At 33.1% G+C, this 15412-nt stretch overlaps 1 protein-coding gene across 6 annotated transcripts in view; it reads left to right on the top strand.

Moving 5' to 3' along the window:
• UBR3 (ubiquitin protein ligase E3 component n-recognin 3) overlaps positions 1-15412 on the top strand; it is a 188009-nt gene that overhangs the window by 117948 nt on the left and 54649 nt on the right. For 4 of the 6 annotated variants that reach the window (XM_039855612.1, XM_039855607.1, XM_039855610.1 and 1 more), the window contains exons 26-29: positions 1302-1435; positions 5869-5979; positions 10371-10583; positions 11896-12032. In XM_039855612.1, the coding sequence (XP_039711546.1) occupies positions 1302-1435; positions 5869-5979; positions 10371-10583; positions 11896-12032 (595 nt within the window). The remainder of the gene's footprint in view (positions 1-1301; positions 1436-5868; positions 5980-10370; positions 10584-11895; positions 12033-15412) is intronic. The other 2 variants (XM_039855609.1, XM_039855611.1) reach the window with 1 other exon arrangement.

The following is a 15412-nucleotide window of genomic DNA, read 5'->3' on the forward strand; positions in this document are numbered from 1 at the left end:
GGTCACCTTGGCCCCTTTCAGGTTGAGATAATCCAGGTGTTTGCCCATTTTCTTTAAGTAGAAGGTCAAGCTTTTGATGAATGAGCTCTTGATGCTATGCCTCCACACTGACCCATCAATCTGTTGATCCATCCATCCAGAGTTCATATTCACATTTTAGTGTTATTTTAAAAAATAAATACTGGCATATTTGAAACTTTGTTTACTCTGTAGAAGACAACTAGAATACTACTTTTTTTTGGTCTTTGAAAATATTCTAATAGTGAAAAAATTAGTGTAGCTAGTGGTACATAACTCAGCTTTTCTTGGTGAAAATCAGGTCTATGTATCGGTTATTTAATGAGCTCTTATCTCTGTTTATAAATATAGAGGTTTTTTTTTTTTTCATTTCTCAAAGGAAATATATTTTTCAATTAAAGTTGACATTCAGTGTTATTTTATATTAGTTTCAGGTGTACAGCATGGTGGTTAGACATTTATATAATTCACAAAGTGATCCCTCCGCTGATTATTAACTGTCTGGAACTATACTTAGTTATTACAGGATTATTGACTATATTCTCTATGCTGTACATTACGTCCCCGTAACTACCAATTTGTACTTCTTAATCCCTTCATTTTTTTACCCAGTCCTCCAAACACTCTCCCATTTAACAGTCATCAATTCTCTTTATCTCTGAGTCTATTTCTGTTTCGCTTGTTGGTTTATTTTGTTCTCTAGATTCCACATAAAAGTGAGCTCATGTGGTATTTGTCTTTCTTTGTCTGATCTGTTTCATTTAGCATATTGTCTAGATTCATCCATGTTGTCACAAATGGTAAGATTTTGTTCATTTTTTTTTTTTTTATGGCTGAGTAATATTTCATTGTATATATGTACCACAACTTCTTTATCTAGTCATCTGTCAATGGGCACTTAGGTTGCTTCCATTGTTTGGCTGTTGTAAATAGTGCTGCAGTGAAGAACATAGGGGTGCATATATATTTCGAATTTGTGTTTTGGATTTCTTGGATAAATACCCAGAAGTGGAATTGCTGGGTCATAAGGTAGTCCTATTTTTAATTTTTTGAGGAACTTCTAAACTATTTTCTATAGTGGCTGTATCAGTTTGCAGTCTCACCAACAGTGCAAGATAGCTCCCTTTGCTCCACATCCTCGCCAACACTTGTTTTTTGATTTATTGATGATAGCCATTCTGACAGGTGTGAAGTATTATCTCATTGTGGTTTTAGTTTGCATTTCTCTGATGATTAGTAATGTTGAGCATCTTTTCATATTTCTGTTGGCCACGTCAATATAGTTTTGGGGCAGTGCCGTGACAACATTGAGCCAAAAAAGTTGCCTATCACTGAAGAGGAGCAGATTTACCCTTGGGATACATGTGCAGCAGTTCACGATGTGAGGCTTTCATTATTACAGCGTTATTTTAAGGATGTAAGTACCCTTTTTATCAAATAGAATTTTTTGTCTGCAAAGTTGATAATTATTTCCTTTCAGAGTCTTATTTGATATTTTTTCTTCTACCAAATGTCATTCTCATTTGCAATCTGAAAGTTTTTTAGAAAAAAATATTCATATGTGGGTAGTAAAGAAATGGAAATCTGTTAATAAGTAAAAATTTCAGATTATAAATGTTATACCTTTATTTTAAATGTTGTTTATTGTGATGTATACAAATTCAATTCAGTGGATATAAGTATAACCTCTGAAAACTTTTAGATAGTGCATGAATGTTTTATGAAGATTTTTGCCTCCTTTTACTTTAAAGATATACAACAAAATCTCATTACAATGCTTTTTAAATGTAAAGTAGAGGCAGCCTTAATTTGTGGCTTCTGTGGTTTCTTGTGAACTTAATAGATTTTTTCCAGCTTTTTGTACCTAGGGGCTTTAGCATTCAGGTATCAAAAGTCTTAAAAGATAAGTTTTATTTCTTTAGTAGCAACATCATTGTTAATTTCTTTATAAAATTTTTATACCATTTTTAATATTTCCTGAATAGCTTATTAGAAGGGGTTTCCTTTCACTGGTTGTTTTTTAGATGTTGTATCTTGAGTTAAGTAAATGTATGATAATAATTTAAATTACTTAAAATTTAAAGTGAAGCATTATTTTAACTATATGAGATGATTATTTTGATAGATTTCCAAATACAATTTTTTCTTGTGCATAATGCACTGGATTAAATGGAAGAAACTTCCAATAAAATGGAAGACAGAATACTTAATTAGAATAAACAATAACTGACCTAGTGATGGTAAGAATCAGAGTAGAGTGTGGTTCAGTAGTCTGGACTGAGGAGAAAGTTTCTAGTGGATTCTGGAGGAGATGGTGGCTCTAATTAGGGAGGTGTCATGTATCATAGACAGAATCCCAGGTCAGAAAACAAGTTTGGTCCTGATTCTGCCATTTCTTAATAATGTAAGCTTGGCCAAATAAAACATTCTAAGACTCAATTTCCTCATCTGTTAAAATAGGGATCATAATGATCTTTCATGTAGTAATTTTTAACCCAGCAGGTTGGAAATTTCTCTAGATAACTTTACATATAATAAAGTTTGGTATAAATATAAAGCGATGTTTTTAATATTCAAGCTAGCCCACTTAGGAGGACTCAGGTGTTAGGCTTTATAAGGTAGGTTGGGTTAGGTAATGAGCATACTTCCATATATTTTTAGAGGCTTTAAAATGAAATTATCATTATTTGGAAAAAGAAGCATCTGTGTGTGTATATGCATGTATATACACATACAGACTCGTACTTTTTATTATTTCTTTGAATTTTTTGCAGTGTGTATATATTACAGTATTAATTAGACTTTGATAACTATTTTCATTTTTGAAGAAAATGTTGAAATTGTGTTCTGCTTTTGCAGACATTTACTACCACTTTTCTTTAGATTTTGTTTTCTTGCCATACTTGGTTTTAATTTTATCAGTTTGAATCACTTTAGAGTAGATGAGTAACGATTGATCCTAAAGCCAAACAGAAAAGAAAAATGACTTGATTCAATCAAAATATAAACCAGACCCAAAAGAGCAAAATAATTTTGAGGGAAGGGTAGATCTAATAAAGGAGAGAAAAAGCAGGATATTTATTACCTGCAGCCAGAATAGTTATTTATTTTTTTAAAAAATTCTTGTTTTTTATTAAAAGGCTCTGAACTAAAATCTAAACTGGACTAATATCTGTTGTGTTTCTGATTGTGAGATTTTATTCCTATATTAATACTTTTGTGTACTTTCATAATGGTTATTTTATGCATATATGGTATGCACCCTGGACTGTGCCATTTCTTATATTGGTTTTATAGTCCCCTGAGGGACTGGTCCATGCTGTAGATGCTTATTGATTTCTAACTGAGTTACTCTAGCAAAGTATACCAGTTTGGTAGCTAGACAGACTGTATAGAGAAGAATTACTATCAGTAGGCACTGATACTGATTATAAAATTAATGCATGCATATTAGAGAGTTGACATGTATAATTTTAGTAATGTAAGACAGTACAGTTACTGTTGAAACTGGAAGCATGATATATGAGAGATAAGACACAGTGGGGGAAGGAGCGTGAGCTTTGGAGTCTGATAGACTTGGGTTTGAACTTGGGCTCTACCTCTTATAACTGAGTGATCTTGGTAAATTTTTCTTTTTTTTGTGAAAGGGATAACAACACTTACTATGTGAGGTTTTAACAAATATTGAGGTTGTGAAGATTCAATGTTAAGCACTTAGCACAGTGGAGGGAACACCACTGAAGTCTTAAGTCTTCCTAAATTATTAGTCTTACATTAGTAAATCGTTTCCTGCTTTTTTTCACTCCAGCAGATTCATATAAGATGTCTAACAGTTATATTAACAAGTGACTATTTTCGGTTTTAAAAGCTAACTGATTTTATTTAAAAAGAAAGATTAATTACATTTTTATAATATATTGCCAAAGAGAGCAGCTTGTTTATTAGCTGACTACTAAACATTCTAAAATTATCTAATTAATATCAAAATCTGCTTCTACATTAAGTGGCTCCAAATGGTAAACAGCGATGAGCAGGTCTCCTGTTGTTTTTCTGATTTGTAACAGTAGAAGCTGGCTCACTTGCTACAAGTATTTGATTTGTGCTGCTGCACATATTTAAATCTTCTGGTAAGACTTTTTGCACTGCAATATTTTAAACTTTCAGATGCTGATGAAGAATCGTGATTTAATATTAGAACTTTGTTTACTATTGTTTAAAGATGATTTGTTCATTTTTCATTGTAATGTATAAATTTCTTTCGAATATAAAAATAAAAAGATTACTCAGTTTTTATAGCTTTCAAATCTTTCATTGTATGCTGTCACTCATGTTACATCTTATGCCTGATACTGATGTGGCTCAGCCATCTATTAACTATAGACTCTAGACAGTAAACTCAAGTTTACGCCCAAGTGCTGTTTGACAGAGGCCAAATGAAAACTCAAAGAAAATTACTTTAGGGGAGGAAAATCTAAGCCTGTTTATAAGTTGAAGCAATTAGCAGAGAAGTTGAAAATGTAAAAGAGGAGATAGAAGCAATTAACTTTTAAAACAAATTTCAAATGAGTATGTAGTTGGCTTATATAATGTTTCCTTTATTGTGTATTATATTAAACTCTTGTAAATAGTAAGGCACTTTTTTGGGTTATTCTTATGACCAAATTTGTACTTTAGAGAGATACGTGGAAGATGTATATCATGGAGAGAAGAAATCAGAGTTAAGGAGACCAATTAGGATACTTTATATAAGAACCTTCTTCCACTGTAGTGAAAGGGAGAGCTTAGCTTGTGTTTTTGAAGTGGAAAACCCCGAGGATTTGTACAGACATCCCATCCTCCCAGAGAAGGTGGACTCTCGGGTTCATTGTAAAAGGCCTGCTGCATCAATAAAGCTCTTGACTTATTGGTATTAAAAAAAAAAAAAAAGAAAAAAAGAACTCCCTTCTCCACAACAAATGATACAATCTAGAATATTATAGTGGTGAGGAAGAGAAGAGGCCCAAATGATGAGTTATTTAGTAGATAGAATTTGTATGATTTGAGAACTAAAACTGTGATGTGAAGGAAAGGGTGTGATATGGAATGACTCTGAGCTTTCTCGACTTGGTGACTAAATAGATTGTGGAGTGTTTAAATCAGAAGGAAAAGGAAGGTTCATGGAGAAAATGACACGTTTTTGACACATTGATTTTATGTTATCTGAGAGACGTCAAACTGGAGATTTCTGGTTGGCAGCTAAATGTTTGTATGTCAGTCAGGGAAGAGATCCAGGTTTGGAGGATAGTTGAATTTACAGATTAAATTGCTCAGAATAGTTTTATTAATGAGAAGAGAGTAGCACTAAAAATAGAATCTTGAGGTATATAAACATTGAAGAGGCAGGTGAAGAAAGAAGTCTTTAAAAAGGAGGCCTAAACCAAATGGTTAAAGAGATGAGACAAAATCCAAAAGAGTTGCATTAGGGAAGTAGGCACTTTAAGAAGGAAGTTGTGAATGTCACATATCACAGAGAGATTAAGTACTATATAAAATAAACAACAGCAGTATAGTTAATACTGAGCTATAGAATTGTATTGAGAGCTGGTATTTTATGGGGTAGAGAAAGGCTAATTCATAATTCTCTTTCATTATGAGCATAGATATTTGGAAGCTAAAACTTTATGGTGTTTCTAGTTTAATGGCATTGCCTTAGGACTATCACGTCAGGTGTTACTTTATGTCACAAAAATAAAAGTTCATATTAGTATCACAGTGTGAAATCATTCAAAGGCTAATGTTGATATATTTAGATATGTAGGTACATTTATACTTATTTAAAATTAATTGTATTCTTTTTTTTTTTTTTTTAAGAGTTCTTGTCTCTTGGCAGTATCAATTGGCTGGGAAGGAGGTGTTTATGTACAAACCTGTGGCCACACATTACATATAGATTGTCATAAATCTTACATGGAATCATTACGGGTAAGTTAATTGAATAATTTTTAAAAGTGTGTATATCTTTCCCAGTTTTAATATTTTTTACAGCAAATACATCCTAATTCACTGTGGGTGATTTTGATCATCATTTGTACTACCCAGCCTCACAGTTCCTTCACTTCAACATTAGGGGTTTTATTTTTTAACTCCGCTGTAGCAACTGACTTCCATGGCTGTAATTTTAGACTTTGCTACTCTAGCTTAGAAATATTAAGCTTTACTATTCTACCATATCATTTTCTTATATGATTATTTTTCAGATTCTCTTATTTTCACTCTTATTAGTGCATTTTGTTTCTGGCATCAAGATCTTCAATCCTTTAACCATTTTTGCATTTTTTGCTAGTGTATTAGCTCTTACCTAGCCTCACTTTTTTGTTCCAATCATTTAATCTACCTACTTTGCTCTTAGATCCAGGCAGCTAGCCCTGCTAGAAAAATCATAAAACAAAACCAGCACCTCTACAAATTTGTGGTTTCCTATAATAGTGCCTTAGACTAGGGTCACTGACTGTAGATATCACTTATCAATTCATTTATCTGTCTTTGATCAGTTTCTTCACCTAATCTCCTCAGCAGCTATTCTATACCTTTGCCTCCCCTATCTCACTCTTTGCGTAAATCCCAAGATCCCTATTCTCTCATCAGATTTCTGTCTCTTCCTTTGTCACCCAAAAAATAGTGGTTCTCTGTGTCATACTACTTTAGCTTCCTACCTTGCTTTTTTTCTATTCCCTGATAAATGACTTTGCATCCTAACCAATCCTTTTCTATTTTTTTGACATAGTATTTCTTCCGTTCAGGAATAATCTGTTTATGCTCTAGTATTTCTTTCTCTACATCACTTCAGAGGCCTTGATGTATCAGTAAGTAACCTCTTTTCTTCTATTTCTTCAGTTTTTCTACTTGGTCTGTCCCATCTTTTCAGTTCATAAAGACACTAAAGTATCTGCTTTTTAAAATTCCTTCCCCTGACCTCGCATTCATTCCCCTATACCTGCAGTCTTTCTTTTTCTGTCAGCCTAACTTCTTAAATACATGGTCTACTCTATTCCCAGATTCCTAACTCAGAAGCAGTGGATTTCTCTGTTTTTCTTTCCTATTCCTTACCTCTCACATTCAGTCACTTATCAAATTCTATTGATTCTGTCTCCGTAAATTGCACGCAACTATATTCTGCCGTTATTATTCCCACTTCTACTTTTTTTGTGTATGCTTTCATCTCTTATCTTGACTATTATAGTTGCTTTCTTATCCGTTTCCTTATTGCAAGTCAAATTTAATCACTACATTGATCTTTCTAAAAAGTAAGTCTGATGGCATACGGCTTAAAAATCCTTTACTGACTTCTTCCTAATGGGGTAAAGTTTACTGTTCCCTGAATGGCATTCAAGGCACTACATGATCTGGGCTTGTGTGTTGCTTTAGCTTTATCTTCCATCAATTCAGCATTAATAAGCTAATTAGTAGCTCCTTAAGCACATTATGCATTTTTCATACCTCTTTATTTAGTCGTTCATTTGACAGATATTTATCCTGTAGTGTTCTAGGTACTATGATAGATATTAGGGACAACAACAGTGAATAATACACAGTTTCTTCACTCAAAGAGTTTACTATGCACTGTGTGAGACAGAAATAAACAGTGGCGATATTTGTGCTAAGTGTTATGAGGTATGCATAGGGTCTTATTGGAGTATCTGCCAAGTGCCAGAACATTTGATAAAGTAAGGTGCTTGAGTGATGAGAAATATGACTGGAGAAGTAATAAGGGGTCATATTATAAAAGGCCTTGTGGTTTATATTAAGGAATCTGGACTTTAGACAGATTTTTTACAGAGATATGTTACAGCCATTATAGACTCTTAAGCAGAGATATGACATGTTCACATGTCATTGTGGCTGTGTAGGTCTCAGGGGATTATTGTGGGATTGCAGGAGAGTAAGAAAGAATGTGGTGATATCATTTAGGAGGTAAGAGATGATGGCAGCTTGGGCTTAGTCATAGCAGTGGAGATAGAGAAAAGGTTAGATATTTGAAATATATATATTATATATGTATATATGTGATATATTTAGAAGAAGGGTTTTCTGAGAGATTGCATGCAGCGCATAAAAGAGAGGAAAGAATCAAGGTGAGAGGCGATGGTGATCCTTGAAAGAATTTGGGAATAAGAATCTCACATTAGGTAGATCATACTGGCAGCGATATAGTTGGGAGACTGGTTAGGACATATTTGCAAGTGGGTTAGAAGGAAGAAAGTGGGTGGAAGGACTGATGGGATTTATTAACTAGGTATTTGGGGTGGGAGAAGTCAGGATGTTAAAGTTGCTGCCGTGACTCCCATTTTTCTGAGGAAAGAGGTGTAGCTTTATGTTCCTAGAGTAAGGGGGCAAGGCTGGGGTAGGTGAAGGGACTTTACAAGTGAGGAGGCGATCTGGATAAACCACTTTGGAATTGGGTAAGATGTTAGATATTCATAGGATGTTGGAGCAAGATTTCCAGGCAATATTCAAGGCTCAGTTGAGATTGGAAACAGTTTGTAGAAGTTATTTCAGTTTTCTCCAATAGCGCTCAGTTTGATACAGAATTGGAGAAATCATACATTGGGTTAATTTTTTTGAAGGTTTTGTTAGGTATGTATGATGGAAAGACATATGGAGGGGGACGAAAAGTATTGACTTGAGAGTTTTTGAAGTGGTAGATTATGATGTATAGGCAGGATAGGAAAGGCCCAATAAACTGGGACAAAAAGGAGGTACTAAAGGAGACAGGAGTTGTCAGAATTTAAGGTGTTTGAATTTAGTATTTTCAAATATGGAGATTTGGGGTCCTTATAGGACAAGGGTGTGGTCATGGTAATAAGTGCTGGAGTTAGAGTAGAGGTTAAAGCCATAGGAACTGATGAGGTCAAGGACTAAGATATAAGATGGGTTCTCCACATGCACACTGAAGTTGCATAGGTGGATGGTAGGACTTGGAGTGATGAAGTACCAAAGTCTTCAGTGCTTGAGGGCAGTAGATAACAGTAAAAAGGAAGGAAAAGGGTGGTATCGTTAAATGACATGAGCCACAAAGACAGGAGAATTCAAGAGTAATGATCTCAAGCCAGCACTAGAGATGAGAAAGATACTGAGGTGTGAGGGATGTGGGAGAATGAGCAGTGCCTAATTGAGAGGGCTTCTGGGCAGGCTTCAGGAGAGAACCTAGTTTCAGTCAAGGTACGGAGGACCTCCATTCTTTAAGATTAAGGCTATAGGGAAGTTTATCACAGAATGTCCTTCAATGACCAGGATCCTTACCCTAGCCTTCTAGTACACTAGAGCACTAAATTAAGAGCTAGGAAATCTGATTTCATCCTGACATTTTCATTAACCCCCTTTGTAACCATAAGGAAATAAATTTCTTTTTTATTCTTTGTATCCTTTTTTCTCATCATTTTTTTCTTGTAAGTAATAAAGGTCATATTGTAGCCTTCATACATATACATTAATGTGTTAAAAACGTTTTGAGATAAAGCATTAGGTTAGTGGCAGAATAAGAGAGAGATTGCTAGCAAAAAGAGTAATATAATGGTTAGGACTACACAACAGCAATGTCCTAAAATAACATAGATGTGGGACGATGTCAGGCAAAAGAAAGGAACAAATGTGTCAGCCCAGATTCCTGTCTTAAGTCCTCTGATTAGTTAGCATGTATTGCAGTCTCTCATGAGCAAGAGTTTCCTCCTAGGTGTATGCGTATTGTTTCAAAAATTGTACTTTTTCTTCCTCTTTCTATCAGAACGAAGGTGTTAATTCCCTTTTTATTGCACTTATATTCTGAATACTCTAAATTTTCCCCTTATCCATTAAACCTAAATAAACCTACTGCATTAAGTTCAATGGGTTGTATTCAGCAGATAGAAACTTTAGGAGACACATTACATTTTTTTTTTGGCTTAATTTATGCTTTAAAAGCTGTCTAGCCCACATCAAAAAACATGGACACACAGAGAATAAGCCCAGTAGATTATGAAAACGGGGCAAGGGGTAAGAGGAAGGTGATTTACTTTAACGTGCCCTGTTTTTTGACTCATTCTTTATTTTAAATCCACATTTCAGATTGATGACATCATTATTTGAATATTTCATACTGAGAGAAGAGTAAGATGCTTATGTAGTTCATTGGTTATGGCAACTATTGCATGATTGCCATGACGTAAGAAGTTATTTGATAAGCTTCAACAGTTAAATGAGAAATGAGATGTTTTTATGACATATTAGAGATGTCTTTTTTTGTATGATTCGTTTATTTGCTATAAAATGTAGTGGTGTAAATTTTGTTTTCTGTAAAAGTGTGCATCATACATCTCTATGTTTATTTCATCTTTTAGAATGACCAGGTTCTTCAGGGGTTTTCAGTGGACAAAGGAGAATTCACATGTCCTCTCTGTAGGCAGTTTGCAAACAGTGTTCTTCCTTGTTATCCTGGAAGCAATGTGGAAAATAACCTTTGGCAGCGTCCTAGTAACAAAAGCATACAAGATCTCATAAAGGAGGTGGAGGAGCTGCAGGGACGACCGGGAGCTTTCCCAGTAAGCATCAGTGTAAGGCAGAAATATCCTGATTAACTCAGCTCTACTTTTCAGCTTTTGTTTTCATTCCGTTTCTAAGTTACTCTGAACCTTTATACATTTAGTAGAAATTACTTTTAGAGGTTTTTCTCTTATTTGTGGTTATTAAAACAGAAATGAGCATAATAGAACAAATTATTACCAAAAGCTATATTTTTTCCTTAGTCTATAAGGTTAGATATGGTTAGACTTTTTCTAAGAGTTGAAATATTTAAAAACAAGGCCAAATTATATATATGTATTTTGCAGTGTAAAGTACAGCCTAATCATTTAAAAATATGCTCATTAGGTATATTAGGATTAAGATAGGGTAACAGGGGTCAAATATGTGGTGACAGAAAGAAATCTAACTATGGGTGGTGAACATACAATGCCCTACTGTTCAGTCGTACACCTGAAACTTACTGGATTTCGTTAACAATGTCACTATAATAAAAATTTAAAAAATTAAAAAAACTTTAAAAAATATGATGATATATTTAGACATATACACACAGTGTATGTATGTGTAATTATAGATTTACATACACACACAAGTGTATACTTAAATTGAACCATTCACTTTAAGTCAGTATGTTTTACTGTGAGATTTAGTGTAAGTGCACCCATCTCTTATCCCATCCAGTAGGATTTATTTATTTGATTTAAATTCTTAAATAGTTCACCTTTATTATGGATTTATGATATAGTCCTTGAGAGAAGTGGCAGCTATGCCTGATTTATCTAGTAAATTTATGAAAACTATGAATATTTGACTTTTGAAACAAATTCATAGATTAAAGCCACTCAGAATCATCTCTTGGCAGTTCCTTTTCTCAGTTGAAGACTAATTTTAGAGTCTGTCTGACTTTTTTCTTTTTAAATCCAAGTTTTTATGGGTTTAAAATATGCTTAAAGTAAGGGATATTCATCTTTGAAAAATGAACTTAAATCAAAGTCAAGATTTTTATAAATATGAGAACTATTCTAAAATATAATTTTAATGACACCTGCTCATTTGATTAGAATATAGTTTGTGTGGTTAATTAATGGTGGGGTTACAGAGATACCAGTCACAATATAGAATTAGGATTAAAAAAATCCCTAAAATAAGAGAAAATAGTTCTTGATCTGTTTGGTCTTTGTGCACTAAATGAATTTATAGTAATTAGCTAAGGTTACATCTGTTTTGACTTTTTAACTTTAATTTTCTAGTATGTTCAAATGATAAACATTGTAGTGTTAGACTATTATTAGAGAAAATGAACATAAATAAACTTTATATTTCTGTTTGTATTTTTTATAGTCAGAAACCAACTTAAGTAAAGAAATGGAATCTGTAATGAAAGACATCAAAAATACTACGCAGAAGAAATATAGAGACTATAGCAAGACTCCAGGCTCCCCAGACAATGATTTTCTATTTATGTATTCTGTTGCTAGGTAGGTATATATAGTATATACTTTTATATTTTCTTATTAATATTAGTTGGTTTTATTGTTATTCATATTTATTTGAAGAAAGGACATTTTTAGTGTTGGTTGAAATTATTGCTAGTTTTAGAACCACCTAGAAGGACTATAAAAGTATAATTTTCCTTCATTCTTTGAAGAGTTTTAATGAAATATTGGGTTAAGTGTTATTAAGCATTATAGCATATGTGGAGAAAAGTGTATTGTTAACATTGTGAGGCAGGTATCTCTCGCAAAACCCGTGAGTATTATATATGAAAGGTGGTGTTAAGAAATTACTGTTCAAGTTCTGTCAAAAGGTGATGATATAGAGAACTAAAACATTGTAATATGGTAAACATTGTTTATTTATAAAAAAATAAAAACAGTAAGAACTTATTTGTTTTTTTTTTAAGCTAGTGAAAGATCTAATAACATCCTAGAAGACAGTGGTTTAGAAAAACAGATAAGAGAGAGGAAACATGAGATCAGGCATGTTCTAAGCCTCTATTAGTACCTAGCCAGGGGCTCAAGAAAACAGGTGAATAATTCTCATCTTTCAGATTAGGTAGATTAGTTTAATTGACTGAGTAAGGTGTTCAATACCTAAGAAATAGTTCCAAATAGAAATTTTAGAAAACTTAATTGAATGAAAATGGAGAACCATAAAAGAAGTAAATAGGGGAGAAATGGGCGCAATTAGAAACTTATAAACACAAGTCTGCCAGAACTGATACTGTAGACACATGGATATTTTTAGGAGCGTACTTCGTATTTTGTCTAACATGTATTGTAATAGGCAAGATTTAGAGAGATAATTTGCTCCAGTCATGCAGCAAATTAGCGGCAGAATAGGACTGGAACTCAGATCTTTTGAGTTGAGGTCTAGTGTTGTTCTTGCAGTTCCTATCTTCCTTTTTCCTCTTCTGTGTTTACCTTTTATAGGTTATATATGCATCATAGTCATCATAGCCATATATAGTTCATCATAGCCATTCTCTTTGCCCCATTCCTGGAGCAGCAAATAACAAAAGGGTATAAAATGTAGTCTTTAGAACCCAGGAAAAATGGAACCAGAGCTAAGAAATTTGCAGCAAGCAAGTTATAGCTCAAGATAAAGAAATACTAGGCTTTGGTCTAAGAATGAAAATGCTGGGCACAGATTGATGGAAAAGGATCCTATTGAATTGGGAAGTAACTTTCTAGTTTGCATGTTCCTAGACTGTTGTTATTTATCCATAATAGTTTGGGGAAGTTATTACAGCTAATTTAACATTTTGTTTCTGGAGAGTTACTGATTTCATATTTGCAATAAAATACACTTTATGTGAAAACCAAATAGAATATAATTTAATTTTCCAAGGTTTCAAGGTTTTATAAAACTTCTTTAGAATATTGTGATAATAATGTTATAGAAGATTGGGGTGAATGTACACCAACTTAGTTATGGTATGTGTGTGTGTATACACATTATATACAGTCACATATGTTACTTAAAAATGAGGATATGTTCTTAGAAATACCTTGATAGATGATTTTGTCATTGTGCAGACATTATAGAATGTGCTTACACAAACCTAGGTGGTATAGCCTACTATACAACTGGACTATATTGTGTAGTCTGTTGCTCCTAGGCTACAAGCCTGTATAGCATGTTACCGCACAAACACAAATTAAATCAAGCACAAGGGAAAATAATGCAATCAATAGATGTGATAAACAAAAGATGTATGAGTTGGCTGCTGGTGTAACATGGCATACTGTTTTATAGCAAACTTTTTGTTTTGTAAGTAGACAGTACATTCTAAAATAATGATAAAAAGTGTAGTTTAGTAAATACACAAACCAGTAATTTAGTTGTTTATTATCATTATTAAGTGTTATTATGTACTGTCCATAAATGTATGTCCCTGCTTGTATACAACTGGCAGCACAGTAGGTTTGTTGACACCAGCATCACCACAAACACGTGAATGATGCATTGTGGGATGATGTTAGGACAGCTATGATATCATTAGGCAATAGGAATTTTTCAGCTCTGTTGTCTTATGGGATCACTGTCGTATATTCTGTCCATTGTTCACTGAAATGTCGTTATGCAGTTCATGACTGTATACACACACACACACACATTTATGTTGATTCTTTATTTATGCCTTTGATTTTAGTAGGATTGACCTTATAAGAAAATTCTGGTTGAATGGGAATGATCCGTATATGGAATTTTGCTGTAGTATGATAAATCCAGTAATTTGTTTTAAATTTAGTGGAAGTTTTAGATTCCTACTTCTTTAAGTATAGAAATAACTTATAGAATAAAGCTTGTTGTGATAATGGGAGACATTTTGAATCAACATATTTCAGTTTTTCTCTTTTATGGAGAAGTAGGAAAAGATGTCATATGTTATATACTAATGATTGGTATATAGAGAAATAGTAAATATGCTCTCCCTTCTTCCCATCCTTCTCTGATTACTAATGATAAACTCTAAAGCTGCAAGGTAATGATTCTGAAAGTGAAAGTATATAACCCTTAAAAACCTCATCATCCTTTGTAAAGTTCTCACAGTGAGATTGCGTGCCTTCTCTAAGTTTGATTTAGTCATCCAAAAGAAAACAAACAAAAACCAAATTGACTCAAGAATCAAAAACATGAGTTGAAGGGGAAAAAAGTATGTTGTGTCCTATTTGAATAGGATGTAATTCTCTCAAGATAGGAAACCGGATTCCACCTTAAATCTAAAAACTAAATAAGATATAATTTAATTTTCCAAGGTTTCAAGGTTTTACAAAACATCTATAGAATATTGTGGTAATAATGTTATAGAATATTGGAGTGAATGTAGGCCAACTTGGGTCTGGTATGTGTGTGCGTATACACATTATATACAGTCACATACGTTACTTAAAAATGAGGATATGTCCTGAGAAATGCATTGATAGGTGATTTAGTCACTGTGCAAACTTTATAGAATGTGCTTACACAAACCTAGATGGTATAGCTTATGCTACCTTATGCCTAGCATATAACCTTATTTCATAAATTCTTATGAATACAGATTATATTTTTATACCTAAAAGATAGACATTAAAATATTTTTAAGTAAAATATTTAGAACTAAACTTAATTTGAATCACTTAACTTTTGAATTAAATGTTGTGATTCTTAAATATATAGTTTATTAGAATGTGTACGTTTATTTATTTGACATTAGTAATTTTAATAGAAGGCAATCCTAGTTTCCCAGAGTGGAATTTCTCCCTCCTAATTTTATTTGTTCTTTGGGGAGCTTAAATTTTTTGATGTTTAGAAATAAAATAATTCTAGTGGATACTTAGCCTGTAAAGCTGTTTCTTTTAATAATTGTTTT

This window comes from Pteropus medius, unplaced genomic scaffold, assembly GCF_902729225.1.
Source record: "Pteropus medius unplaced genomic scaffold, Ma_sr-lr_union100, whole genome shotgun sequence".
Taxonomy (NCBI): domain Eukaryota; kingdom Metazoa; phylum Chordata; class Mammalia; order Chiroptera; family Pteropodidae; genus Pteropus; species Pteropus medius.